This window comes from Montipora capricornis, chromosome 14, assembly GCF_036669925.1.
Source record: "Montipora capricornis isolate CH-2021 chromosome 14, ASM3666992v2, whole genome shotgun sequence".
Taxonomy (NCBI): Eukaryota; Metazoa; Cnidaria; class Anthozoa; order Scleractinia; family Acroporidae; genus Montipora; species Montipora capricornis.
The window spans coordinates 13,931,207-13,958,706 of record NC_090896.1 but is presented as its reverse complement, the minus strand read 5'-3'; the positions used below and the strand labels follow the sequence as shown (position 1 = coordinate 13,958,706).

Sequence of the window (27,500 nt, the reverse complement as noted above, 5' to 3'; positions counted from 1 at the left end):
TGTTTATTTTAATCACTGCAGAGCAGAGTGAACCAGGAAATAATAAACTTAATTCTTCAAATACAGTTCTGTATTCTAAAACTGTTTGAATGAGTCAAATGGAAGAGCTATTGTTGAAAAGCATTTTTAACATTCAGCCCAGAACACAGCATATTCTGAGGCTCATTGCTGGTCTCCAAGGCAAAGATTACACTGGATTATGGATATCACAGGGTGACCCTATTTAATTAACATAGTGTACATGAAGAAGCTTGTGTGCCCCTTTTTTGTTCTTACCATGTTTTGGCGTTATCTGTGATAATAAATAAATTCTAGGACAAGAATGACTACGAGTACCAGATTTTCTCATAGAACAACAGTGACCATGTGCAAACCAGGGTCATTTTGGTGAGGAAAACAGTGATGCCGTCATAATTTTAGAACGTGGTTTTGCAAAAATGTTGTCATGTCAAAACAAATCACCAACACAGTAGTAGTTTTGGAATTTTTAGATCAGGAAAAGGCTCAGTTACCATCAAGAAGAATAACTGAGCAACCTATGTTGCTAACAAAGAGTAAGATTAATCGTCCGGGTTATAAATTTTGTCAGTATAATCACTAAAATCAGGCAGTCAAATCTCATATTCGTTCTCATCCTCATACTAGAATCTGAAGGTCCCTATCACTGAATAGTACGGCAACATGGAATCTTGTTAATCTTTGAAATTCTAGTTTGTTACATGTAGTTCTTTTGTTTGGGTCAAGCATAACATGAAAACTTAATCCACCAACTACAATCTTACAATCTTCATACAAAATAACATAGATTTAGCCAAGCCAAAAAGCGGAGCTCCCGGGTCATTTATCTCATTTGCGCTCGGTTGAAAGCATGGGTCCTCAAAGACTTGATTATTTATAGAAATGTGGTTATAAAATAGGCTTTTCAGTAAAAAAAAAATCAGCCTGACAACCAAAGACTTTTCAGAAAGATAACCGTAAGTACAAAAATGTGCAAAAATAATATTGTTCTGGCACAAAAAGTTGAAAAGGTGAAAAAAAGTTTTTTAATTTAGGTAGCCAATAATTATTTCAACACCTGTCATTTCTCCATGACTACAAACAAAGACCACTGTGTTTTGCATAATTAATTATGCTTCAGGCTTCGATGGGGAAAAAAAACGTGCAAATGGCTCAAAACCTTTTTTTGACCAAGCTTTCCAAATTTTTAAGTCCAAAATATGAAGTTTTCATTTATGATAAGTTAATTTGATTTTTACCATTATTGCTTGTAATCTAGCAATCTGATTGTCTAATTTGCTGTTATTGATAAGAGTCTAGACAACGCTGCTTGCGTCTTGTTCACGTCAAAATTTGTTGCACACTCACTCTGCTGTGCCTTGTGAGTCCACAACATTTTGACCATTGTGATGACAAATATCGTTGTCGATAAGAGTACAGACAATGCTGAACCACTTTCGATTTGTTAAATCTAGCATGATTTTCAACTTGAAAAATATGACCACGAACTGTTTGTGGCATTTTAAAAACATGTTCTCAAAATAATGGCTCGTGTGCAAAATTAATGTTTATCTTCATCACTAACCTCAATTCCTCTATGTTGTGTAGAGGTTTTTACGTGAAAAATCATTTCAAATAGTCGATAAAAGTAATTATGTTTGCACATATGAACCACATAAAGCACTTCACTGAGGTGGCCACTGTTACGGGTATGGCGGTGTCAATGAGCCATAATCTGCTCATAACAGTTTGATACACATTTATGCTGTCACAAATTTGTTTGCTTGATAGGATGGTAACCTCACACGCTTTATTCACATTGGTGCAATGTACTCTGAGCTGGTTTGTGTTGGGGCTGATGGTAAGCTTTATCAATGGAAATGGGAAGATCCTCTGCCTTATCAAGAACAGGGTAATGCCGTATATCATCCCAGAGCAACAGCTCTTGGTCTTGAAGATGAGAAGGTGGTGTCAGTGTCAGCTTCATCAATAAGGGCATCTGCCTTGACAGAATCTGGCAAGGTACATGTAATAATAATAACAGGGGAAAAATGCAGCTTAAAATCTAAATGTAAAACTTCCGTACAAGCTGTATTGTCACCAATTTAGTTAAGACATCTGGTAAAAATAAAGGGTTTGGATGGCTCAGTTTTGGTTCATTACTCATTGATATCTATTATTATTTTTGTTGATAAAAATTTTTTTTTTTTTGACTCTCTAACATCATAATAAAACGAAAAGTGATTTCTGTACAAAATATCTATGTTAATTAGTATTTCCACTTTTCGAGAGGTAAGAAAGATGCCAAGGTATTTATCTACTGTACATGTATGAAGGGGAGCTTGGTTTGTGTAGTGGTTTGAACACTCAGCTCTCACCAATGTGGCAAAGGTTTGATTCCCAGACTGGGCGTCACAAGTGGGTTGAGTTCGTTGGTTCTCTTCTCTGCTCTGAGAGGTGTTTCTCTGATTTCTCCCTCTCAAAAACCATCATTTCATTTGACTTGATTTGAGTTATCTGTGAGTTGATTTCTGTGTACAGTGTTCACAGTATTACCGTACATGTTTTACCGTATTTACTGAAATAAGCACTGCCTCTGAAAAGCATCACTCTCGAATAACCGCAGCATTTGGGACAAAAAAGCAAATAAGTGCTGGCCCCGAATAAGCACTGTGGTCCCAATGAAGCACTTACATATATTCAAGAAATTTCGTCCAAAAAAAAAACTTTTAAAAGTAACACAGCATGGGAAATTTCTTTGCATCAAAGCCGATGTTCTTCAGTTCAAAGTGATTGTATTGCACGGCTCATCCATCAAGTAAAATGCAGTAAGAGTCAAATGGAGACTATAAAAAGACTATTTTGTTAATCTCCGTACAGAAACAGTTTTGTGTGTAGTCCAAATTTTAAATAAGCACCGCCCTCCAGTGTCGCACTTGAGGCACAACAAATTAAATAAGCGCATAGTGCTTGTTCTAGTAAACACGGTAGTGCCCTAGCAGAAGAATTTGTGACACTTACTGTATTATTGAACCAAAACAAAAGCCTTCTCTGATAAAATGTTTTGCAGGTTGCAACTTGGATGGATGAAACCCTGACCTCCATCGCAAGCAAGCTGGAACATTCTGCTCAAGGTTTTGCTGAATTCTCAGGCGACAAAGTTGTTTCTGTTCACACATGTTCACTTTACACATCTGCCCAGATGTCCTCTGGAGCACTTTACTGGTGGTAAGGGGCACTGTCTTGTATGTTATTAAATTTGTTGAATTCATAATTATAGGCAATGGTAATGGTGAATGAACAATTTTTTAAGAATGCCACTACAATGAGTAACATGAATTTCAGTTTTTAAAATTTCAGTCCAAGTTATGATTCATAAATTTCAATTATTTAAAATGGGAGATGGAGAGGAGACTTCAGGAAGGCAAAGGTTAAGATAAAGAATTCTTCTGTTGATTGGTTATTCAGTCCAAATGAAAGAAAGAGTAGACAAGTGCAGGCCTGCAAGTGAAGGGTTCAAGAAACAACATTATTGTTTGCAGTATAGGGGTTTTATATACAGAAACATAAACTTAGCAGTTTGAAATAAATAAATGTCATTAAATTTCAAAATTTGATGATCTCTGAATAGATTGTCAGTGTGGGCATCGGAAGAAACATTAATTTTGAAATAATCTGTATAACTTTTTTCTGAAGGGTAATTATGCGCTTAAGATTGGTTTGATAAGTTGATCCCCACACTGTAATACAGTAAGTTAGGTGAGGGTAAACTAAACTAAATTACAGAGTACGTAGGTTCACAGCAGAAAGGCGAAAGGAGCAGAGAAGAGAATCAACAAACTCGACCCACGTATGATGGCAGATTTGGGAATCGAACCCCGGCCACATTGGTTAGAGGCGAGTGCTCTAACCACTGCACCATCCCTGCTCCCCGTAGTTGTTCACAGACATTTATGAATAAATGAAAGATTAAACAAAGCTAATCCTGAACAGAAGCAGAAAGAAACACGTCACTACATCTCCATGTCCAAGTCCAGGCCACTTATTATCAACAAATAAACATTGTTTTGCAACTATTGACGTTTAAGGTGTAGTGTACCTGTGAGAAGGATGAGAAACTGGTGGCAAAGAATTTAATTGTTATCAGTGCTAAGATAATGAAGGTCTCTACAAGAGGAATCAACATACCAAGTACATGTACACTTGCCTTAACCTTTAATTAATACAGACCTTATGTAATAATTGTTTATTAGTCCCAAGGCATTTGCAAAAGGACGTGGAGGTTCAATGGTATTGACATTATTTAATAAACAATTCAGAGAATAAAATTTAATGTTGAAGTGCTTCCAGATTTTTTTATCTCTTACACTGTATGATCATCTTGTCATAGGGGAATTCTACCATTTGAGCAAAGAAAGAAGCTTTTGGAAAAAGCTCGCGCAAGGGCACGCAGAAACCGCACAACTTTTACTAGCTGCATAGTAAAAGGTGTTCAGGTGGGTAGATTACATGTACAACCTTAAAGTGAATTTGACTCACTGAAGCAACAATCATAACATTATTATTGAAATGCCAATGCCTAAACCGGACTGAAAGGCAAGGTCAGGAGTCTCTTCACCATAGGTAATTAACCACATTGGAGGGCAGACTTTATATGTATCATTTAGTGTTGTGACAGTCCAGACCAGAAATAAGCGTCCTACACTGACACAAAATGCACACGCATTTTTTGCGTACACACGTTTTTCAATGCACGCCTTTTTGTCTATTATTCAAACTTATATTTAGCTGTGATGTTCTGTCTATTAAATGACATGTTGAACCCATTGGGAACTCGGAAAAATCCGAGCCCCAGATGGGATTCGATCCCACGACCCTCTGTAATCTAGTTGGGTGCTCTAACCACTGAGCTACTGAAGACTCTATGGTGAGCAAGGGTGAAATGTGGGTCTTTGACTCGAGCTGCATCACACAGCTGCAGAGTCAAATATCGACTGACAGCATAGCTCATAATTGCATTGTGCAGTCACCTTAGAGCATATCAGAGATGCCGCTAACCAACCACCCAAGTGAGCGAGTATGAGAATGATATACACATATGAAATAAAATGTGGGTTTGAATCCCGTCTGGATTTTCCCGAGTTCCCAATGGGTTCTACATTTCCGTTCATATGTGTATATCATTCTCACATTCATTCTTTCTATTTTTCCACAAAACGACAGACAGAACTGAATATTTAATTCCTGTGATCAACTTACATGTACCAGAACATTTGAATTGAGAAGCGGTGTCATTGGTGATTGTGAGTTTTTGAGCGAACCTACAAAGTGTAAATTTCTTTTGCCCTTTATGACTTTTGCTGGCCACTGATCGTTATTTCGACCCTTCCATTGCCAAGACTGCAGTTTGGAAGATGCCAGACAACAAAGAACATAGCTTCTGACCTTTCCTCCAATTATTCGCAATAAAAGCTTGTAAGATAAAGTGCTTTCCCAAATATTTGTCGAGCTTAATAATTTTGGGAAAAAAAAAGAAAACAGCGCTACTGAGGAGATTACTGTAATTTTGTAATATTCCAAGTTTTTTTGCGATCATCAAATACTCAGAATGGCACCACAGAAGTTGCAGTGAGGCTACGACAACCGAAAGTAAACATTTGGTTCCAGGCTCTCAAATAAAACACAATGTGGTAAATGCAGACTGGTCAGTACAAAATGCAGACTAGGTACAAAATAGGCCCAGTCTGCAGTCTGCATTTTATACTGACCAAAATGCAGACGACTGGAAAGTAAGTTTTTTCAGTGATTTTTTGCTTGTGTTCGCTTTTACCATGATCTTTCTTTTGCTTTTCAAGGAAGGTCAAGTTTACCCTAGAAGAAAATAAAACAGACGGCACTGAAAGGGGCTTATGTCTCTAAACGAATTCGGCATTCTTTGTCACGCAGGGTTTCAATGCCATGCGTCAGAGACCCATTTTGCACTTTTACTCCGTATGCCTCCAGTCAACCTGCTGTAATAGTCCTCAGAAAAAAACTGAACTAAAGAAAGAAATTGATGTAGCAGATATCTTAAGGCATTTGGTGGTTGAAGTTTGTCCTTTCTTGGTTGCATTGCTGGTGTGTTTCTTTGAAATACATCAAAATGTGAATGATCTCGTTTTCAGAGATAAAGTGGAATAAAGTACATCAGTAAAACTCTATTTTTGACCTTGAATTGACAAAGTTCTTGACGCTATCTAATTTTAGCGTGATTCCTATTTGCTGGCTATTGACAGTAGACTCTGAAATGGCTTTTTCCCTTTTCCATTTGCTCCTGAGTGGGTGCTTGTTTTCTTTTAAAACTCGTGCAGTTCAGGAAAAATTCATTGCCAAACTGGTGAATTCCAAAGTAAATTTCACTCAAAAAACCGATATTGCACTTTGCGATTCATGCAATATCAGCTTTTAGCGTGAAATTTACGATGGAATTGACTGTTAGGCAATGAATTTTTATATAGATAAAAGCAAAGAAAATGATTCACCAGCAACTGGAAACATCAAAATGCTGCACAATTCGAAACCCCTTTATTTTCACTAACCAGGGAGCTCCACTTTTAGGCTTGGCTAAATCTATATATTAGATAAACGAACAACATGAACAGTGTACATGTACTTGACAAAAGAGGATTTGCATTTAATGGAAAAATACTACCCAGGATTTGACTGATTTAATGTATTTGTGTTCTTACATTTCTCCCATCAACTTTCTCTTTTTTTGTCATTAGGTGTGCTTGCGCAGCTGTCCTTTATACCATCCTGGTTCTATTGGGTTCAATATCTCTTCTGGAGTCCCTCGCATGGGGCAGTTAATAGAGTCGGCTTGGAATTTGGATGACAAGTGTCGCTTTAAAGTGTTGCCTTATGGCGATGAGAAACCTCCTTGCAATCCACCAGCATTTGAAGAACCAGATGCTGATGTTCCTGGCTCTCTTGGACTAAGTAAGTTTGATTTGCTACATTTTAGTCATTTCTTTATCCTAATGGGATTACTGAGCTACTCTTTTTTTTTTCCAAAGTGTGATTTTAAAAGGTACACGTACTTGTACAAAATAATAATTTCACATACTGTGACAATAATTGCTGTCATAGTTGCTTGGCAAACTCTGTCTCTGATGTTAAGGAAATCAAAGGGAGGCTGTACGTGTGACATAAATTGTTTAACGATAATTCCTTCACTAAAAGTAATAAGCAGAAGGCAGTGTAACTCAGGGTTTATGGCACTGGGTTTACTGGTAAGACTTGTTCTGACTACTGGTTGAATTTGATCCTGGTTGTCCCTGGTTTAACTGCTGAGGCTGCAATTGTAAATTGCCAACTGGTTTGCCCCTGGCACATTAGGATTAAGAGTTGTTCAGTTCGTTTCATTGCCCCTGCCCTAGAAAGCCCCTATGGGGAAGTGGTCAATTGAGTATGTATGTAAAAAGATAAGCTACTTTTATAACTTACTGTGATTGCTCCACAGAAAATGAATGTGGGAGCCACTCCTCCTTTTAAAGTGAACCAGAAATAAACTGTAAGATTTAGGTTTTTTATCACCAGAATAAAATCATGGCTCTATTTATATTGCAGAGATGTCAATTTGGAATTCCCCCAAGGCATTTTTTGAAAATATTATTTTATAACAAATACTGATCTCGATTCCCTACTGATTTCAGAGAGAAAAAAGGATCCATCTTTAGAAGCTGCAGATGACAAGTCCATTCAAGACTGGGATCTAAAGGATGTTATTTTTGTTGAGGATAAGCGTAACATACCTGTCGGAAAAGTTCTTAAGGTATGTTTTATTTTTGTTGCATACTGCTTTTGTGTTGTCTGTGCTTTACATGTAGTACATGTAGTTGTACTTCGTAGCTTGTTTGGATGGGTACGATACATGTGCATTGTACATCAGGAATTGAGAAGGTACTAATTTTATTTTGGGCAAAATGTTTGGTATCGTAATCATCATTCTTAAAGCAACTGTGGTGGCATTCCAGTGGGTCTCTAGCACAGGTGGGTCCAGTCTCTACAGCGTGCACTGGGTATTCCATGAACACCTGTGGGATGTTCACTTAAAGTTTTTAACGTTACGCCCTACATGTAGTTCTTAGATTGTTTCATGAAGGTTAATAGTTATCAATAAGAAACTTAAATATTTTGAAAATGAGATATTAAGTTACATGTATGTTCAACAACCTTCATTACAACTCTTATTGCAATCTGCAATCTCTCTTCTTTGGTTACGATAATCCAGTTTCTGTTTCGAAATATAAGAGTCATTATGTACTTGTAACTTGGGCTTGCAGGGTTTAACCGACATGGGTTGTGTTCATTTTTGTATTTTTATCCAGTGGTGTAAAAAGAAAAAATAACCAACAAACAATACATGTAACCTGAATGTTTGAAATAATTTGAAAAACACTTCAATCAAGTTACTTTGACGTTCATTTGAGTATAAATTATTGTGATGTCACATGGTTGGCACAGTGATTATGGCATTTGCCTTGAAATCCAGATATTCCCAGTTCAGGACTCATTCTGACAACTTGTTGAATTTAATCCTGATAGGCCCTGCTTAAACTTGTCCATTGCACTTATAAATAGCCATCTGGTTTGCCTCCTGTGATTCTTTAAGTTGTTGTTTTGTTCTGTTATTTCGCTGATTTTGTTTCTTTGGCCCTGAAGAGCTTCTATGGTGGAGTGGTTAATTAATTAAGGTAGCATTAATTATTCATCAATGGCCAGTATTATAGCCACCTCACTCAACTGACCAATTATGTAAGCCTCAATAAATCGTCAGAGTCCTTACTATGGCTCATTCAGAACTACATGTATGGCTCATTCAGGTACAAGTTGTTTCAGGATTCCTGCTGAAATTATGGAGTAGTTTTTCTCTTACAGTTATGTAGTAAGGTTTTTTTGTCTTGACATTGAATCAAGACCTTGAGGGAGAAAGAGAGTTGTTTGTCTTTCCAAGGTGGATGGCCCTTATGCTGCTGTCAAGTTCCCACCAAAGGAAAGTGGCCTTCAAGGAGCAATTGGAAGGGAAGTTGGCAACAATGAAGAAGCCACATTGCTCTTGCAAGACGTGCGCCTTCTGCGTAAGGATGAATTGCAGGTATACATTCATGGCTCTTGTACTTGGGGGAAATGGTTAACTGTAAACACTGATTTGGTGCACATCCTTTATTCAGAGTTTCCTTTTCAGGTTTGCATTCCGCTACCTTGTTCTTATTTAGAGTATTTTTTTGTATTTTATAATGATGCAAGCTATTATTAACAATCTTTTGTCCTTCATAATTAGCTAATATAATATCAAAAATACCATAGTACTCTTTGTTTGTCCCTCCAAAATTTTGCATAAGCATTGTTTCCATTTTCTCTTGGGATCACCATTATAAGGTCCAAGAGAAAATAAAAACGATGCTTATGCAACATTTTGGAGGGACAAACAAAGAATATTATGGTATTTTTGATATTAGCTAATTAAGGAAGCAGTTGTCAAAACATTACTTTTTCCTGTTGCTGCTAATGTTATTGTCATACAAAATTTAATATTCAGTTGTTTATGGTCTTACATGTAACATTATCTTACATATCACATTTTATTATTTTGTGATGAATTCTTCAAAGTGAACTACATTCAGTGATATGAAAGAGGCCAATTAGTTGTAGAATGTAATTTTTTACATTACCTATTTTCTTGTAGCTGGTAAAGTCGTCTGCTGCTAACAAGATCCCTGACTGTATTCAGCGCACTCCAAAGCTGTTGTGTGTTCCACCAGGCACTAGACCTATTGCTGTTACTGTTAACTGTAAAGGTATAGTAAACTACCTTCTTGTGATGCCATCATCATTGTTACCGGTATTGAAACTCTAGCCTTAACACAAGCGATAGTCGTTTTTTTATGATTTAATAAAAATAAATTATTGTACAGTGTATCTGGTAATTTTTAGGCACTTACACCTGTACTGTTTATAAACGTATACCATCCATTGCAGTCAACAAAAACTGAAGATTGCTTTAACAGTAACTGTTATGATTATTGAAAGGAGTAGGACCAGGTGTGATGATAAAACTGTTTTATAAAATAATATTTTTTCCAAACACAATAATTGCTCATGGGTAGCCTTAACAATTTACGTACCTTATTCGTAATAATTTTTGTGGGACTTAATTTTCACAATTTTCAAGAGATCTTGAAATTAAAGACACAGGAAAATTAACAAAGCAAAATTTAATACCCTGTTATGAAATCCTTTAACTTTCGGAGTTTGAGCCCTCTTCCTTTAAATCAAAACAATCTTGCTGTTGTTCCAGTAAAATACATTTATCCTTGGTGCACAGTGTTTAAATAACTCATATGGCTCCTTGTAACTCGTGACAACAAGCTGTTTGTATTTTTTACTTATTTCTCTGTTCCTTGTCGTGGCCTCCATTTCAATAACAACCTTGATTGGAATTTCCTATCCTCCTTGCACAAGTGGTGATCTTAATAATGCTTTGCACCCGTAACTTTGGGGTAAACGAACTGAGACTGACTGTTTGTTAATGCAGATCACTAGTTCAACAATTTTCACCAGTTCCTTTCTTTCGCCAAATTGCAAAATTGAAGTTCTGCAAAATATGCCTTTTCCATTTTTGGGAAATCAAAATCCCCGAAAACAAGTATGAATGAGGTATGTTTACCTTGAGAACTGTCAAGGTTTCTTTTATATCATTATGCTGTACTCGTTGATGAGATCATGCCCATGTTTTGATGAAAGTGTTGTTTTTTTTCATGCAGGAGTTCATGTGATATTGAGGACGTCATCATTAGGTGTTCGTTATGCTCTGTACAGCCTTGCATCCTCCAAACCAGAAACTGGAGGAACCATGCCAAAAGTCTGTGCAACCTTCCTCAGTCAGCCTGGATCACGAGACATTAAACTATATCCAACTGGAGATGTAAGTTTAAAGTGGTTTCACATAGATAACAGTTTGCTGTTCAAAAAAAAAAGTTGCATTTTTTGGTCTTCTACAGTATCACATTTCACAGGAAAGCATAACAGTGTATTATATTTTTGCACTTTTTTGCATTGTGATGGTGTGAAAGTTGCTACTTTTAGCCATTGTCCTGTAGGGCACTTTTTGCTTTTGTGACCATCTTGCCTCTCTCTTTAGACAGCAAAGCAGATCTGGGTTCTTACAATTGTATAATTATTGTTTGTTGTTTACTTGGAAGGTTGTTGTTCTTTACAGAGACCCCAGCCTGGCTACTTGAACAAATCGTTTTAAAAAGGGCTGTTCATTCCTTTCACAACCAATATCTAAGCTGAAATTTTCCACATAAAGAACAGAGGAAGGAATTCCTTCATTGCATATATGAACAATAATTGGAGAATTAATTGTGGGAATCGTGTGAGCAGTTACTCTATGTTAACATTGTGCAATTGTTGCACAAATCAAAATCAGCAGTTTAACAAATGTTACAAAACCATTTTGTTAATCCCTTTGGAATCAATGTCTGGGCGTCATTGTTGAAGACTACAGTAGTTTAATAATTATCTTAATACCAGGCCCCAGTTGTTTGAAGGGTGGGTAGCGCTATCCACTGGATAACTCAGTTGGTTTTGCTAGTGTACATGTATATCTGCTGGATAGTGATTTATCCGGTGGATAGCGTTTTCCACTTTTTGAACAGCCGAGGCCAGATGTGGCCCTATGTTTAGTAATTCTCAAGTGTTGTTTGGATTTCTTTTTGTCAGGATTCACTCATTATGATGACTGATGCGAATGGTGGACTGTTTCCTTTGTCAAAGAACTTTCTTGGTACTGTTAAAGATCCTGCTTGGATGGTGAGTACTTGAGCACATACTGTTATTCTGAAAGAGATAAAAGACAGCACCACTTCTATAAAGGCTTCCTTGCAGTATTATTGATTTTTTTTAGTACATCCCTTAGTTTTTTAAGGGCAGACAGCACTATTACACTATCCACTGGATAATGCCTTATCAAAACAGACACCTGTAAACTTCTGCATGATGGCGATTTTAACCCAGCCCTGGGCCACCCTATTCACTGTCAATGTGTTCAGTTCAAAGGCCTGATCAACTTAAAAGTGAAAGTTGTCAAACACTCTGATTCATGCAACACGTATGTCCTTGTAAACTAAAACAGGTACATTGGTGCACAGATAAACAGAACCAAATCATTCTTCTTAAGATGTTTTACATGTCCTCTCATGTGTCAACTGCATGTGATTTGTGATTGCATGTGATTGCAGGCTCGTTTTCTTTTCTTAGGCAATCAGCAGTATTTCTTTTCAGCATCTCCAAAAAAAGGGCTTCTACAGGGGTATAAGCCGTAGTCTATCAACCCATCTTCTTCTGTCTTGGCGTTTTCAACTTTCATGTTAATTTGTTTGATTTGGTGCTTTAAATTGCTAAGTTTCAAGAAATTGAACAGCTCATTAATTTTATGATTGTGTGACTCCTGTTACGTGTATGTTTATTGCTTGGTTTGTTTTGTTCCTTTTTATTGCATCTTTTTTTAGGATATTCCTCCACTGCAAAGCCTTGGCGTTGGCGTTACATCTGTGAGGCCTGGGAGTGAATGCAAAGCCAGAGCTCTCGTTGTTGTTCTTGCTGTAGAGGTACATTGCTACTCATTAAATTGCATGTTATTTGTGATTGATAAGCCACAGGCATCACAGAACAAAGCCATTGATATTTCATAATTAATTATTTTTAATTATTTTAATTAATTAGTCACTGCTTAATAGACTACTTAAGACTCTTACATCATAGGTTGATCACGTGATGTGCATTGGGTAAACAAAGATTTGCATTGCAAAGAGAATCTGTGAAGCATAAAGATTTTGTCTCCTTTTTCTTCTTTCTACGGAAATTCTTCCGTTGTTTTTGGGCATGGTACAATACTGTAGTGCTTATGATTGCTGTAACAATTCGACAATGGAAGGGCTATCATGGCATGGCTTTCCAGACAGTGTACTTATATAAATAATTATTATTTCGGTCTTCAGATTTGTAAATTAATCTTCCCCACATCTTGTAGGTCTGGATATCTAGGATAAAAAGGGACCCCAAAAAGGATTTTACAGTCACCAAACATTTGAAACTTTGTTCAGCCCACTTTCAAAAAGAAGATTTTGTAGACTTTTATACTATTAAAAGGAATCTGAAAACTGGGGCTTCCCAGTCAACTTTTAGCTGGATTAAAAAAAAACTGAGAGGCATTGCCAGAAAAGAGAAGAGGATTGAAGAGATGAATGCTGTCCTAGAATCAGAATTAACAGAAACAGCATTCGACGGGGGAGGAGAATACGATGAAACCTGTTGGGAGAACTTCGTTTCCTGCTCCATTCAATCAGACTTTGAGATATACCTTGTGAACACAGATTCGCAGTGACTGTTTTGAGAGATCTAGCACAAGGTAGAGACCATGAAGTGAAAAATTTAACCATTAAACCGGATTTTCCAGCCACGAAAAGTTTAGAAGGGTACTTGAGTTTGTTCTTCCAGGAGGGTGCCTAAAAAACATAACGTATTGGAACACTAAGGCAAGCAAACACCAAAGAGTTGATACTTCATTGCCGTTCGACTCTGATCAAGAATCGCCGGGACGTGTTGATGAGTGCAATTTGGATCAAGAACTGATACTGACGATTCCTCAAGAGCTCATGAATGTTCTTTCTGTAATTGTGCACTTGTCAATACAATACATTGTTCAATATTAATTCGAGACAAATAAATTTACAAAGAAAATACTTTTAGATGAAGGAAGAATGAAAACTCTTAAAAGATAAATGTTGACTTGTGCACAGTGACGAAAGTGAACAATGTCATGTTTGAATAAAATAAAAAAAAGTAATAGAGAGTAATTTGTCGTAAAATTGCATGATTTAAAGCAGCCCTTTTAACATTCGGGAGAAGTAACCTGATTTTAGAGGAATTTCTTGACTCTCCCCACACCAGACAGCTGAATAAATTAATAACCGTTAAAAACTTCATTTTAATGACAATTTTGCACTTTTAAAAATAACCTAACATGGATATAAATTTTACCCCGCATTACATGAGCATTTGCGCTCTATCGACATTTCCCTCTGCATGAGGAGCTTTGGACTTCTTCTGACTGCGGTAGCTGCGGTTTTTTATCTCAGACGTTCGAGGTCGCCTGCCTACCTCGTCAACTACAAAACATCGTGCACATAATTTTCTGTGAAGAATTGAGTACCTTTTTGACCAATTCCCTTTTTCCCACAACCTTTGAGATGATTTACGATTGTAATCGGCAAGACATTTGCAAGATTTTGTGGCGATTTCTTCCACGCTGCGTAGGAACACTCACTTGCGGCCACCATCTTGAATGTTATATTACCCAATAGAGACCACATGACTGCGAAGCTAAAGAAGTCTATTCCATACCTCCAAAGCACATTGACTTAATTTCACTGGATGTACACTGTAGTTGGGCCTTATGCACATTGTTTTATTTTTATGTCAATTTCTCATGGCAATCCCAGAGTCATTGCAAGATGACTCAGGTTCACCAACTACGTAAAAGCTGAAATGAATGACTGAGATGGAAGTTGTTGACGCCAGGAGATGATTTGAAGAGATGATATTTTTTCAATGGTGACTCTGGGATACTCAGAAAAAATCCGAGTTCTCCTTGTGCATGTATTCAATTTTTGATATATTTAAGGTGTTTGAAAAAACACGTCTAGAACCTCCCTAACCCATTTGCTACTTTGGGTGCCCTATTGATGAGTAAAGTTATATGGCATGGGAGTAAAATCTATTAGTGGCGTTTTTAGGAGGGAAAGGGCCGGTTGAGTCAAGAAAAAACTTTACACCTGAACCTTGCTTGAACACCTGCCAAAATATATTCATGCAAGGTTTCCAAGCCCTGTAATCAAATCATGGAAGTCTTGCTCTGTCTGAGATTTCTATTATTCTCCAGATAAACAACTTCCCAGCATAAAAGCACTTGGGAATCCCAACTGTGTTTTCTAGCAAATTGTCATTTATCCAACGTTCTATCCACCCTTCAAACAACTGGGGTTAGGTGGGTAAGGGAAAACAAATAAGTATTCCAGAGGAATTCACAAACAACTTAGTAAATCGTTTTACATGTACCTGGAGAGTCCTCTAATAGTGACAAACTGACTTTCTATCTAGAGCCAACAGTTGATGTCTCATGTTCTTAAATGCGACTGGGATGCCATTAGGCATTTTCTGACATTCTTGGAAGAAAATCCAGGTGAGAGCTTTCAGAAGTTTGCATCTGTATCATTATCATCATCATCATCATCATCAACTTAAATCATTGTCTAAAATAGTATCTGTGTGCTTTCAATTCAGTTCCAATTCAGGTTTTCATATGACCCCTATGGCCCTTGAACTTATTTAGTTTGAGATAATCAATTGTAATAGCAGTACTTACATTGTACCAATAACATTACAAGTCACATGTTCATAATTTATTTACCCACGAAGAGCTTGGGAGTTGTAACTCATTAAAATTGAATTAAGCTCCAGAAACCGGGGACCTGGGGGAACAATCGTAACCTTGTATAATAATTAGCCTCCGTGATTCGAACCTGTGCCCATGCATTACAAGCGCACTACTCGGTCGCAAAGTCCTGTCTTAAGTCCCAACTAATCGAAAGCATTTTATCAATTTATTATTGTTTAATTTACCCATCCAAGGAAGTCCTCATGTGCAGTTGACTGTTTTCTTGAACGAAGCTTAGCTATTTTTAAAGATTCTCTGAGACATAATTGGAATCAGTCTTGGCTTCAGGCATGTTTTAAATTATAATGGACAGATTGATAAGACCTGTATGGGCTTTAATTTAAGATAATATTGGGACTCATTTTTTAGTATGTCTGCACATACTGTATTGTAGTGACATTAATTCCTGTTCAGTACAGTTAAAATCAATGTTCTGTCAAGTTCTACTGGTAACTAGAACAGAAGACAAATATGCCTTCGATGTAAGTACTTTTAGCAATAGGATGTTCAAAGAACATGAGAAGAATCATGAGCTGCAGGCGAATGATTTACGAATTCTTCGAGTGTTCTTCCAACATCTTAAGTCGTTTCTCATGCCTTTAAACGATAGAAACTTGTGATCTATTGCCTTTATATGATAAGTCAGAGGACGTGCGAAATTCCCATTACGTAAACGCCATTGTTTGGGCATCTTGTTATTGTACTATCTGGCTCTGGCCATCAGTTGTTAGCCCTTAAACTGAAACTTGCCCTAAATATGGACTGACGATAGTTGAATTTTGTGGCCATGTATGAGATATGGTGATATTTCCAAATCAATAAGACAATTTTGTCCATTTCCTTTTGTGTCAACAGCACAAAGGGAAAGCATTTTAGAGGCAGCTTTGCAAGAGAGGTGTGACGGTAACAGAAACATTCTTCATGCTTGTGTGTCCAAAAGTTTCCCAGTGTCTGCTCATGAACCTGGTGAGACAACAGAATCACAGGTTAACAGTGGGGCAGGTTCAAATAATGGTGCTCTCGGAAATAAGCTGGAATCCATTAAGGGTGCAGTAGATGCTCTAGCAGCAGCAGTAGCAGCCGCAGCAGCTGCTGTTCGTTCAAGTGGTAAGAGTTGCTGTTTAAAGCTACAAAGTTTGTGGGCTTTTCAGATGAAGGCTGTTTGATAGGTGGCTAAACTCAGTATGTTTAAAAAGAGAACCAGGAATCCTACAAAATAGCGATGGAATTCATCACCCAAATCAAAACCTATTTAATCTCCGACTTGATTCACTCTTGTGTTTTTCATTTCACGACAAGGACGGGATAATTCTTAGACCCTAACATCAATGTACTTCCTGTGGACAGAAAAACTAATCTTGCCTTCAGCAATCATATAGTACTGCATCTCATCAGGAAAAGGGAGTGAAGAAGAAATTCATGTTTCATGCAAAATCCTAGCGCAAAATATCGGTTCTCCTTTTTTGGTACCAACACACAAATTAGGCCCTTGTTGAAAAAGTTAGAACTCTTCTGTGATGATTTTAAATGGTCGTTCCTTTCTTAAACAATGCAGAGAATTATTGCTACCCTGTTTGAAATTTACCTTCCATGAATGTTGTATTTGCTAAGCTACAATCTAGTTAATAGCTGTAACAGGGACCTGTTACAGCTATTAACTATTATTAAGTATTAATCTGTTCTTCCCCTTTGAGATTTATGTACCACCGACTGTGGATCAGAAGTTATTAAAAAGGCCTTCCCACCTTTTTTTTGGCGTGAAATGATTCTTCTCTCCAGGCATTTGTTTCACGGTAATCATTTTAACCAAGATACTTATTGTGTGGTATCCAACAAGGGCTGCTAATAGTTGTTTTTGTTGCATGTTGCTCATTTTAATCTCCTTCCTGGTGATTTTTCTAATCATATTGCTGCCAAATCATCAATACAGTGAACAACTGCATTTGTACTTTGGTATGACTTGCGTGTACAATGTACATGTACCAAAATCCAATCTCAGGGTCCAGTAATCAATTCCTAAACCCACTCATTCATTGCTCTGGTCTTTTACAACTAAAGCTCTCATAGCTTGAAATCTTGATGGATGGATAAGTTGCCTCTGACAGATTCTCTTGGTAAGGCTCCTTGTGGACCCAATAAACCCTTTAGTGAGTGATACGTAGTGACACCTAACCAATTTATCTTTATTTAGATGGCACTGTCACCTCAGGAGGAGCTGGCAATGGTACTGGGTCTGGCGGTAATCCTATTGGGAATGGAACACCCAACAATGGTGGATCATCCAGATTGGGTGTGCGTGAGATGATGCAACGAGCAGTTACTGCAGCACGATCTTCATTGCTTGATGTGGAGGAAGATGCCCCTATCCCCACTCTACATTGGCCCCCGGAAGGTCCAGGTGATGCTAATGGAGTAGTCAAGGATCACAAAAAAATCATTAATTTTGTTTTCCCTCTCATTTCCGTTTTCTTTATATGTAAATGCTTCTTACACACTCAATATTTCTCACATGGGTATCTAGTGTGTTGTTTATCTTAGTGCATCTAAGAATGTGTTACTGTGGGGTGCAGGAATGGCGTAGTGTAAGAGCAGTCGCCTTCCACCAATGTGGCCCGGGTTCGATTCCCAGACTCGCGTCATATTTAGGTTGAGTTTGTTGGTTCTCTACTCTGCACCGAGAGGTTTTGTCCGGGTACTCCAGTTTCCCCTCTCCTCAAAATCCAACATTTGACTTGATTTGCTTTCATTGTTAATTTCAGTTTACAGTGTCCCCAATTAGTGCTCCAGCACTAGAACGACTAGACACTTAAAAGTTCCTTTCCTTTCTTAACACATCTATCTCATGTCTTGTTTACCATGGCACATCGTAGGCTTTCTGTCTCAAAGCAAGCTTTACATGCAAGATCTCTTTTGCACAGTCCCGTGTTAAGCCAAGCTGAAGCTTACATTGTAATGATCTCTTATGAACTTGTGTATACAGCACTGTTTTTAAAACGCTATCTTCACAAGGATGTGCATTGGGTCCCTGAACTGTATGTTTGGTTAAAAACCCTACAGATTACTAGTCTTTTAGGCAACTTCCGTTAAAATTCCTATGCAACATTTACGGTTAATGAGTGTTGTCTGCCTTCCAATAGAGTAATACGAAATGTTATGATTTAGCTTGATTGACTGAAACCATTATTGTAGTCATAATGGAATCCTCTCTGATTTCCTAATGTTGGTGGTGGTAAATATGAATTTTTGCAGATTCACAGGACAATGAATCAAGTTCATTATTAACTCCAGCATCTTCAGTGTCACCAGCTGCGACCGGGCCATCCACAGCAGCAGCACCACCGGGATCTACAGCTGCTGCTGCAAGCTCTCCAGCCTCGCTGACAGGGTCCTCTCAGGGCACAGAACAGACTCAAAGGAGTAAAGCTCTCCGTTGCCTCAACGAGTTATGCGAAAGTGTGTTGTTAGCTCCATACCTTCTTCAACTAATGACAGCAAAGTAAGCTATGTTTTTGTTAATGTTGATTGTTTCCTTTTTGTGGAAAGAAACTGGATGCAAAAAAAAAAAAAAAAATGGGTGTCACACTAGAGACATTGAGGTAAAGGAATTTATTACAACAAATCATAAAAAAATTCTGCCATTAATTTTCTCGAGGTTATCACACAAGATTTATTCATAAGGGTGTTTTTTCTTTGAGGTTGTTATGCCCTTACATTGATAATAATTATATAGATTTAGCCAAGCCTTACTGGCTGTAGGATTAGTGAAAATAAAAGGCTTTGGAACTGTCCGCCTTTTCTAATTATGTAACATTTTCTTCCCTGCCTAAGTAGTGAATTCCACGGTTAATTTCACCTGAAAAACCGTCTGATCGCATGAATCACGAAGGGATGAGTGTGATATCGGTTTTTCCAGCGCAATCTACTGTCGAATTCACCAGTTAGGCAATTAATTTTTCTTGAATCGCAAGAGTTTTAAAAGAAAACAAGCAAATCCTCAGCAAGCGAACCGATAAGGAAAGAAGCCATTTGAGAGTAGACTGTCAAACGCCAGCAAATAGGATCACGCTAAAATTAGAAATCACAGACGTACTATAGCTCGTGATGTGACAGATCGTCTTTGTCGGTTCCAGGTCAAACAAGGAGTTTTATTGATGAACTTTATTTATTCTACTTTATCTCTGAAAACGAGATCATTTACAATTCGATGTATTTCATTGAAACATGCCAGCTTGGCTTAGAACCAGAATCGGCTAGAAAGGACAAACTTCAAACAAGATCTCCAACAAATTACCTGTACGTGCTTTAAACAAACTTCTGAAAACATAAGCTGGTGATATTTCTCCTTGTACTTTTACGAGAACTCAGTGCGATTACATGTGTAGAACGTAAGTGCAAAATTCTTGTCACTGTCGAGGCACATCGAAAAACAGTTAGGCAAGCGGAGTAAAGAAACTTCTTGTTCGCTCGCATTTTAAGGCCAAACAAACCAGCAACAGATCGATTATTTCTGTCCAAAAAGAGTACAGATGATTGTTATTTAATTCCAGTTAACAAGAAAAATTCGAGTTTCATTCCTGAACAAAGGTAAAAACGACTAACCACGTTTTAGAAATATGCATCCACTTGAAATAACTCATCCGTAGAAATAACAAACGGTTTAGTGTCCAAGAAAAGAATTTGTGGAGTAACTTCTTCCACCAACTTTAAGCTATTACTGGTGTACCGTTTTGTCGTTCTCGTTCTCTTTCTCTCTTCTTTCGTTTCTGTTCTTCTGACATATGCCGTCCAGGCATCTTGCAACCTTAGTAGATTCGAAATTAAAAATATCTGAAGACATACCAAAAACTGCAATTCAGAGCAAAAAGCAGCCCTAAACAAATTAAAAATAAACACTCATTTTTAAGTTTAGTCCCTCCAATGCTTGACTTGAATAACTACAGCTATATTTTGTTAAACCTGGATTGAAACCAGCGAAAAATGCAAGAAAAATATATTTTCCAAACCGTACCTGAACACGAAATGCATGAAACCAGCTGACCTCGATAAGGTCTAACTTGAGCCCGCGATATGGTCACGTGATACTGGTCAGCGGATACCATGTGTCGACAGGTGTCAATCGACCATAACATTGATGTCCAATATCAAAGATGTATGCTGTAAACCTAGCTATAGTGTAAACTGGAGTATTGAGCTCTAAACTTGAGCCTGTGATATGGTTACGTGATACTGGTCACATTGGCATACATGGAGGGGTGGACGGACGGACGGACGTACGTGCGGACGTTCATGACGTTATGGCTATAAAACCAACTTTTCTCACATCGATGGGTTACCATTCAAGAGGAAGGAGAAATTCCAAGCATTTTCTGAGAATGAAAAACAATCTCACCAAGTAACCAGAATCATGCTAACATCGTTAATCTCGCAGATGACTGTTGCGAATGTGTTTGCCCGGTTCTTCAAAAGCCGATTAGCGCTAATCCCAGATTAAAAAATAACCAAGGAGTTTAATTCTCTACTCCCAAATGCTGTTCAACGCTGATATACGGAAAACCTTTACATCAGAGGAAGTCAATCTTGAAAAACAAAAATAAGCGAAAGAAACTCACCAAAAAGTTGAAAACAAAAAACAGAAGTTTACGCTAATCCTGGATTAAGTTAATCCGCTTTCGAGCAACCGGGCCCTGACTGTTAAATCTGAACACTTAACACGCCAAAGGCGCGCTCATGGAGCACCATGGTCAAGAAAATATGGTAACCCATTTATGCGAGAAATGTTGGTTTTAACTATGACGTCATCATGCATCCGTACGTCCACCCCACCATGTATGTCAATGTCACTAGTTTCATGTGACCATATCGCGGGCTCACGTTAAGAGCTTATCAAGGCGGCCATACTCCAGCAAGTTTACAGCGTACATTTTCCATGTTATGGTCAATTGACTCTTGTCAAAAGAAGGTATCCGCTGACCAGTATCACCTTACCATATCACGGGCTCAAGATTAGTGCTCATCGAGGTCAACTGTTTTTGTTCCTGAGTTGACCACTGATGAGGTAATCAGGGGCCTGTTTCTCGAAAGTCCCGAAACTTTACAGGCCTTGTTGGGGTGTCACAATTACCTCTGTATTTCAAGGACGCGGAGGATTTGAGTCGTCAAACTTCAAAGTCAGTTTGCTTTTTGTTATCTTGAAAATATGTTAAAAGATCGGCTTTCCAGAACAAGTTGTTGGCAGGTTCACAAATGGCTATTTGGCCCCAAAACGTTTTCGGGACTTTCAAGAAACGGACCCCAGAGGCCCGTTTCTCGAAAGTCCCGAAACTTTACGGGCTGTTTTCGGGTGTCACAATTCCCTTTGTATCTCAAGAACGGAGAGAATTTAAGTCGTCAAACTTCACAGTCATTTTGCTTTTTGTTACTTTGAAATCAAGTTAAAACATCGGCTGTCCAGAACAAGAGGTTGACAGTTTCATAAAAGGCTTTTCGGGCCCGAAAAGTTTTCGGGACTTTTGAGAAACGGGCCCCAGGACACCTAAATATAAACGTGGCATTATTTTGGCACGTGCTTTGTATGGCTCATTGCGACTACACGGCCATACTATGTGAACTAAAGGTCTTAACGGTCGACTCTTTTCGTGCTCAGGTAGAAAACGGTGTGGAAAAAAAATTTTCTTGCATTTTCCGCTGGTATCAATCCAGATTTGACATATATAGCTGTGATCAGGACCACACTTTTTAGAGCTGCTTTCTGCTCTGTATTGCAATTTTTGGCAAATATTAAGAAGATTTTAAATTTTGAATCAGATAAGGTTGCATGATGCCTGGACGACCTATATATATGACAGAAGAGCAGAAATGAAAGAAGAGAGAAAAAGAACGAGAACCACAAAACAGTATACCAGTAATACATGTAGCTCAAACTTGGTGGAAGAAGTTACTCCACATTTTTTCGGATGCATTGTTTCAAGTGGATGTTTATTTTTAAAAAGTGGTTTAATCGTTTTTTCTATTGTTCAGGAATGAAATTGGATTTTATTTTTTCAAGTATAATTAACCAACGATCATCTGCACTCTGTTTGGACATAACGAAAAAGTTGATTTGTTTGCTTGTTTGCTTAATTTTGCTCTAAAATGCGAGCGATTAAGTGTTTTTTACTTCGTTTGCTTAACTATTTTTCGATGTGCCTGTAACAAGAAAATTTTGCCCTTACGTTATAAACACGTAATTGCAGTGAGTTCTCGTATATTAAGGAGAAATACCACTAGTAGCTTGTGTTTTTAGAAGTTTGTTCCAAGCACTTACAGGTGATGTGTTGGAGAGCTTGTTTGAAGTTCTTCCTTTCTTGGATGCTGTATTTTGCCGATTCTGGTTGCAAGCCAAGCTGGTGTGTTTCAATGAAATACATCAAAATATGAAGGATCTCGTTGTCAGGAATAAAGTGGAAAAAAGTACATCATTCAATAAAACTCTTTTGACAAAGTTTCCTGACGATCTGTCACATCACGAGCTAGTACGTTTTTAGCATGATTCCTATTCACTGGCTTTTGACGTTTGACTCTGAAACGGCTTTTGTACCTTTTCCGTTCGCTTGCTGAGGATTTGCTAGTTGTTTTTTTTTTTTAACTCATGGGATTCAAGAAAAAAATCATTGCCCAACTGGGGCCGGTTGCTCGAAGCCAGGTTAGCGCTAACCGTTGGTTGAGGTATGAAAACCAATAGGTTTCCATGGTATTTATCGCTGGTTTGCGCTAACCATGCTTCGAGCAACCCGGGCCTGGTGAATTTGATACCACACTCAGCGCTTCGAAATTCATGCGATATCGCTTTTTCTTGTGAAATTTACCGTGGAGTTCACTTGTTAGGCAATTATTTTTTCCGTAGACGAAAGAGAAGAAAATAATTTGATTGAGCAGTAACCAGAAACACCAAAACGTGGACAATTCCAAGACCCTTTATTTTCACTAACCCTACACCCAGTACGAATTAACAACCCGAGAGCTCCGCTTTTGGGCTAGGCTAAATCTACATGTATATATTAGCATAAAAGAAACTCGCAGCATGAACATCAAAATTTGCACACAGTATTGTCTAGTTTTCTTTATAGCCTCTGAAAAAGACTTGAATTTGGAGAACGGAATTCCAGCCTGCCATTATTCAATGAAGACTTGAATGTCTGCATGTTTTTTTGTTTTGTAGAGATGCAGATGGCTGCACTCCATTTATGGCTGCAGTGCGCGGCCGTTCCTACCATGCTGGACTCACTCTTTTTACTACTGCTCAGTGTCTTGCCACCAATGAGAGTGGCCAATTGGATAGAAACATTTTAATGGCTATGTTGTATCCTACTGATAGTCATCCAGATGCTTCTCCGTTGCACATGCTCTGCTGCAATGACACATGTTCTTTTACGTGGACTGGTAGAGAACACATCAATCAGGATATCTTTGAATGTCGCACTTGTGGCCTGATGGGTACCCTTTGTTGTTGCACCGAATGTGCCAGAGTCTGTCACCGTGGCCACGATTGCAAGTATGTAAACACATCCACGATGCTACGTTCAATCTTGAACTTGTTGTCCTGGGATACGTGTTACTGGAATTGCACCCATATCATTGTTTACGAGATACATGATGCTACCTGTAAGAGGTTTTTTAACTTTTCACAGTCTAATGACTGATTACAAGAGAAGACCTTAATACATACATGTATATACATGTATCAGGTGTGTGGTGGAAATGTCAGGCGTTCTTGTCAGACCCACATGGTCTTCATAATAAGTTAAAAATGCATTTGCTTCATTTTGCTAAAAGGAAGTAGAAAAGGTCTTTTCCCAAAAGCCAAAGTTGTCATTTGCCTGGTTTGCAAAATATTAAATTATGATTCTTGAACACAGGGGATGAAGCTGGTTGATATTCTGGTTGTGTGGTACATGTAACATGATTTATTTTGTATGCAGGTTAAAGAGGACAGCACCTACTGCATATTGCGATTGCTGGGAGAGGTGCAAGTGTCGTGCTTTAGTCCCTGGCTCTCAGTTTGCACGTATTCAGCTACTTAAAAAACTTGTGTCAGAGACGGACTTGGTGACACGGCCCAATGGAAGGTAATTGTAACTCTTATAATCAAATTCAATACATAACCGTATGAGTTACTATTGTCCTAAAAACGATCTTTGATTATAAAATTGACTGATGTTTTTCAACAACCTGAGTGGAAATTGGAATAGTAAAGATAACGCTCTGTGGATGACTTCAATTCAGATTGCCATGCTGGTGTTGTTGTTATTTCAACAAACGTCCTTCCAAGCACAACACGTTTTGAGAAATTAAAAAAATGTTTATTTGAAGTGCAGGTTATAGACGAGAGACAATTTCTTGAAATAGTTGTCCAGCTAAGTGCGAGGATCACTTGTATCGGTCGTCTATAACCCGCACTTTCAAGTAACATTTATTTCATTCATCAGTCGTTTCATGGGAAAACATGAGCCTTACAAGTTGACCTGCTCCCAACTGAGTGGCTTCATATCTCAGTTCGTATAGCATTCTACGGGCGTCACAGAGGTCGTGAGTTTGAATCCCTGTTGAAGGTACCCGAATTTTTCAGGTGTCAGTCTAGAAGAGAAAATGGTCTAGAATTCCCCATATAATAATAATAATAATAATAATAATTATATATTATTATTATTATTATTATTATTATTATGAACATTAATAAATGGGCACTGGGGTAGAACAGGTTGGTGCCTTAGCCTATCAGGAATATTGACGCTCCTGCCCACTAGAGTCTTGGGTGGCACCTTTGGCAAGTGCAAACAACCCAAAAGCCACCTGTTTTAGGGTTACAACAACCTCATTTGATTCGAGAATGTCAAATATTGAATATTGAATTTCACACTAACGACGTCAATGGGACTGGATCTTGTAGTAAAGGTGTCGTGTCCGGCAGGTGTCCTGTGGATCAGCAGGGCAGGCCCGGTCGTCATCCTGCTACTGCTGAACAATGACAGAAGAGATTAGGATGGTCAAAGGAGGATAACAAACGGTTGTTTGAATGTTACATCAGGAGTGAACCAGAGAGGCGAGGGTGCAGAAAAAGATTGCAAGACCTGTGGAAAGCCCGTAACATCAACAACGAACTAACAGAAGTCACCGAGCCGAGATTGGCTGATCAAGCACGCCAGATTAAGAACAAGAGTGGCTAGAGAGTGTGGAGCAAGAGGAAATAGCCATACGAGTAAGACATGAACATCAGGAGATTGAAACTACAGAGCTCCATGCCACAGATACACCAGACTATGAACATCAGGAGACTGAAACTACGGAGCTTCTTACCACAGATACACCAGACCATGCAACAAAATCTGATATCCAAGAAGAACACCAACGTGAAGAGGAACCCAGAGTTTTCACTGCTGAAGAATTACAAGAAGAGATCATCCCAGAAGTGGAAGCCCTTTGCGACAAGATCCTAGAAATTATACAACTAAAACCGAGAATAGGATTACCATCACTGAAGTCATGCGAAAGAACAAAGCTGAAAGGAGAAGTTGGAAAAATCGATGAAGCCGTCAAAAGAGTTCAGATGCACAAACATCGCTGAACTGAGTTCTTTATTGTATGCAGCTGCATATGTTATTACAGAAAGAATGGGAATGATAAAAGGGAGGAAAAGGAGAAGAACAGAAGAGCCATTCTGGAAGCGAAGGATGAAGGGGAATATTGAAACTTGGCGAAAAGACCTGGGCAAGATTGAGGAAGCCTGAGACTGAAAGAAAGAGAGAGGGAAAGGTTGAACAGAAAATATCATCTTGAGGAAAGGGGCACTTTGTATGTCTCAGGCATGTTGAAACAGAAGATCAAGGCAGGTGGAGTTAAGATCAAAAGATACGACGAGAGGTGTCAACAGTTCAAACAGAATCACCTGTTTAGAACCAATCAGAAGCTGTTCTACAAAACACTAGATGGAAAGGAAGGAGGAATATCGGTGTGACCTGACCCCACAGAAGCAACCTCCTTCTGGAGCAAGATCTGGTTGGAGGAAGTCGGTCACAATGAGAGAGCATCTTGGCTGGAGGATGTAGAGGTGGAGGATATTAGAAATGGAGTGAACAAGATTGCAAACTGGAAGGCGGCCGGGCCCCGATCTTGTTCATGGGTTCTCTGGTTTAAGAAACTGACAGGATTGCACGCTAGATTGCAAGAATGCTTGCAAGACTGTATATGTCAAGGGAATGTACCAGAGTGGATGGCCAGGGAAAGAACAGTTTTGATACAAAAGGACACAGCGAAGGGTGCCTAGGCCAGCAACTGCCGCCCTATTGCCTGCCTACCCATGATGTGGAAGCTCTTGACAGGAGTTATGGGAGAGAAGTTACACCACCACTTGGAAAGGAATGGACTGCTAACAGATGAACAGAAAGGGTGCAGGAAGGGATCCCAAGGAACTAAAGATCAATTGCTTGTAGACAAGGCAATCCTGAAGAACTGCCAGAGAAGGTTGACAAACTTGTCAATGGTTTGGATAGACTACAAGAAGGCGTATGATATGGTGCCGCATTCATGGATCCTGAAATGCCTGGAGATGGTTGGGGCATGAGAATATGAGAATATGATCTCTATAATCAGGAACAGCATGGTGAAATGGAAGACAGTATTGACATCAGGAGGAAAGGCTCTCGGGCAGGTGGACATTAGGAGATGAATTTTTCAAGGTGTCTCCTTGTCACCACTACTGTTTATAGTGATCATGTTACCCTTGACCCTAGTACTACGAAAAATGAGAGCTGGATACAAACTGGCAAAGGACATAAAGCCCATTAACCTATATTCCTTGATGATCTGAAGCTGTACGGAGCTAGCAAAGATCAAGTAGACTCATTTGTTCAAGTAGTAAGGATCATCTCGCAAGACATTAAGATGTCGTTGGGCTAGACAAGTGTGCTGTCCTGGAAATGAGAATGGG

At 38.5% G+C, this 27,500-nt stretch overlaps 1 protein-coding gene across 2 annotated transcripts in view; it reads left to right on the top strand.

The window, feature by feature from the left end:
• Positions 1-27,500, top strand: part of LOC138032115 (E3 ubiquitin-protein ligase UBR5-like) — a 94,775-nt gene that overhangs the window by 25,818 nt on the left and 41,457 nt on the right. For both annotated transcript variants that reach the window (XM_068879706.1, XM_068879708.1), the window contains 16 exons: positions 1,789-2,019; positions 3,068-3,225; positions 4,388-4,493; positions 6,762-6,975; positions 7,692-7,810; positions 8,993-9,133; positions 9,725-9,836; positions 10,803-10,963; positions 11,764-11,853; positions 12,552-12,650; positions 15,202-15,283; positions 16,394-16,645; positions 17,730-17,936; positions 18,788-19,034; positions 23,736-24,068; positions 24,496-24,642. In XM_068879706.1, coding sequence (XP_068735807.1) covers positions 1,789-2,019; positions 3,068-3,225; positions 4,388-4,493; positions 6,762-6,975; positions 7,692-7,810; positions 8,993-9,133; positions 9,725-9,836; positions 10,803-10,963; positions 11,764-11,853; positions 12,552-12,650; positions 15,202-15,283; positions 16,394-16,645; positions 17,730-17,936; positions 18,788-19,034; positions 23,736-24,068; positions 24,496-24,642 — 2,699 coding nt within the window. The remainder of the gene's footprint in view (positions 1-1,788; positions 2,020-3,067; positions 3,226-4,387; positions 4,494-6,761; positions 6,976-7,691; positions 7,811-8,992; positions 9,134-9,724; positions 9,837-10,802; positions 10,964-11,763; positions 11,854-12,551; positions 12,651-15,201; positions 15,284-16,393; positions 16,646-17,729; positions 17,937-18,787; positions 19,035-23,735; positions 24,069-24,495; positions 24,643-27,500) is intronic.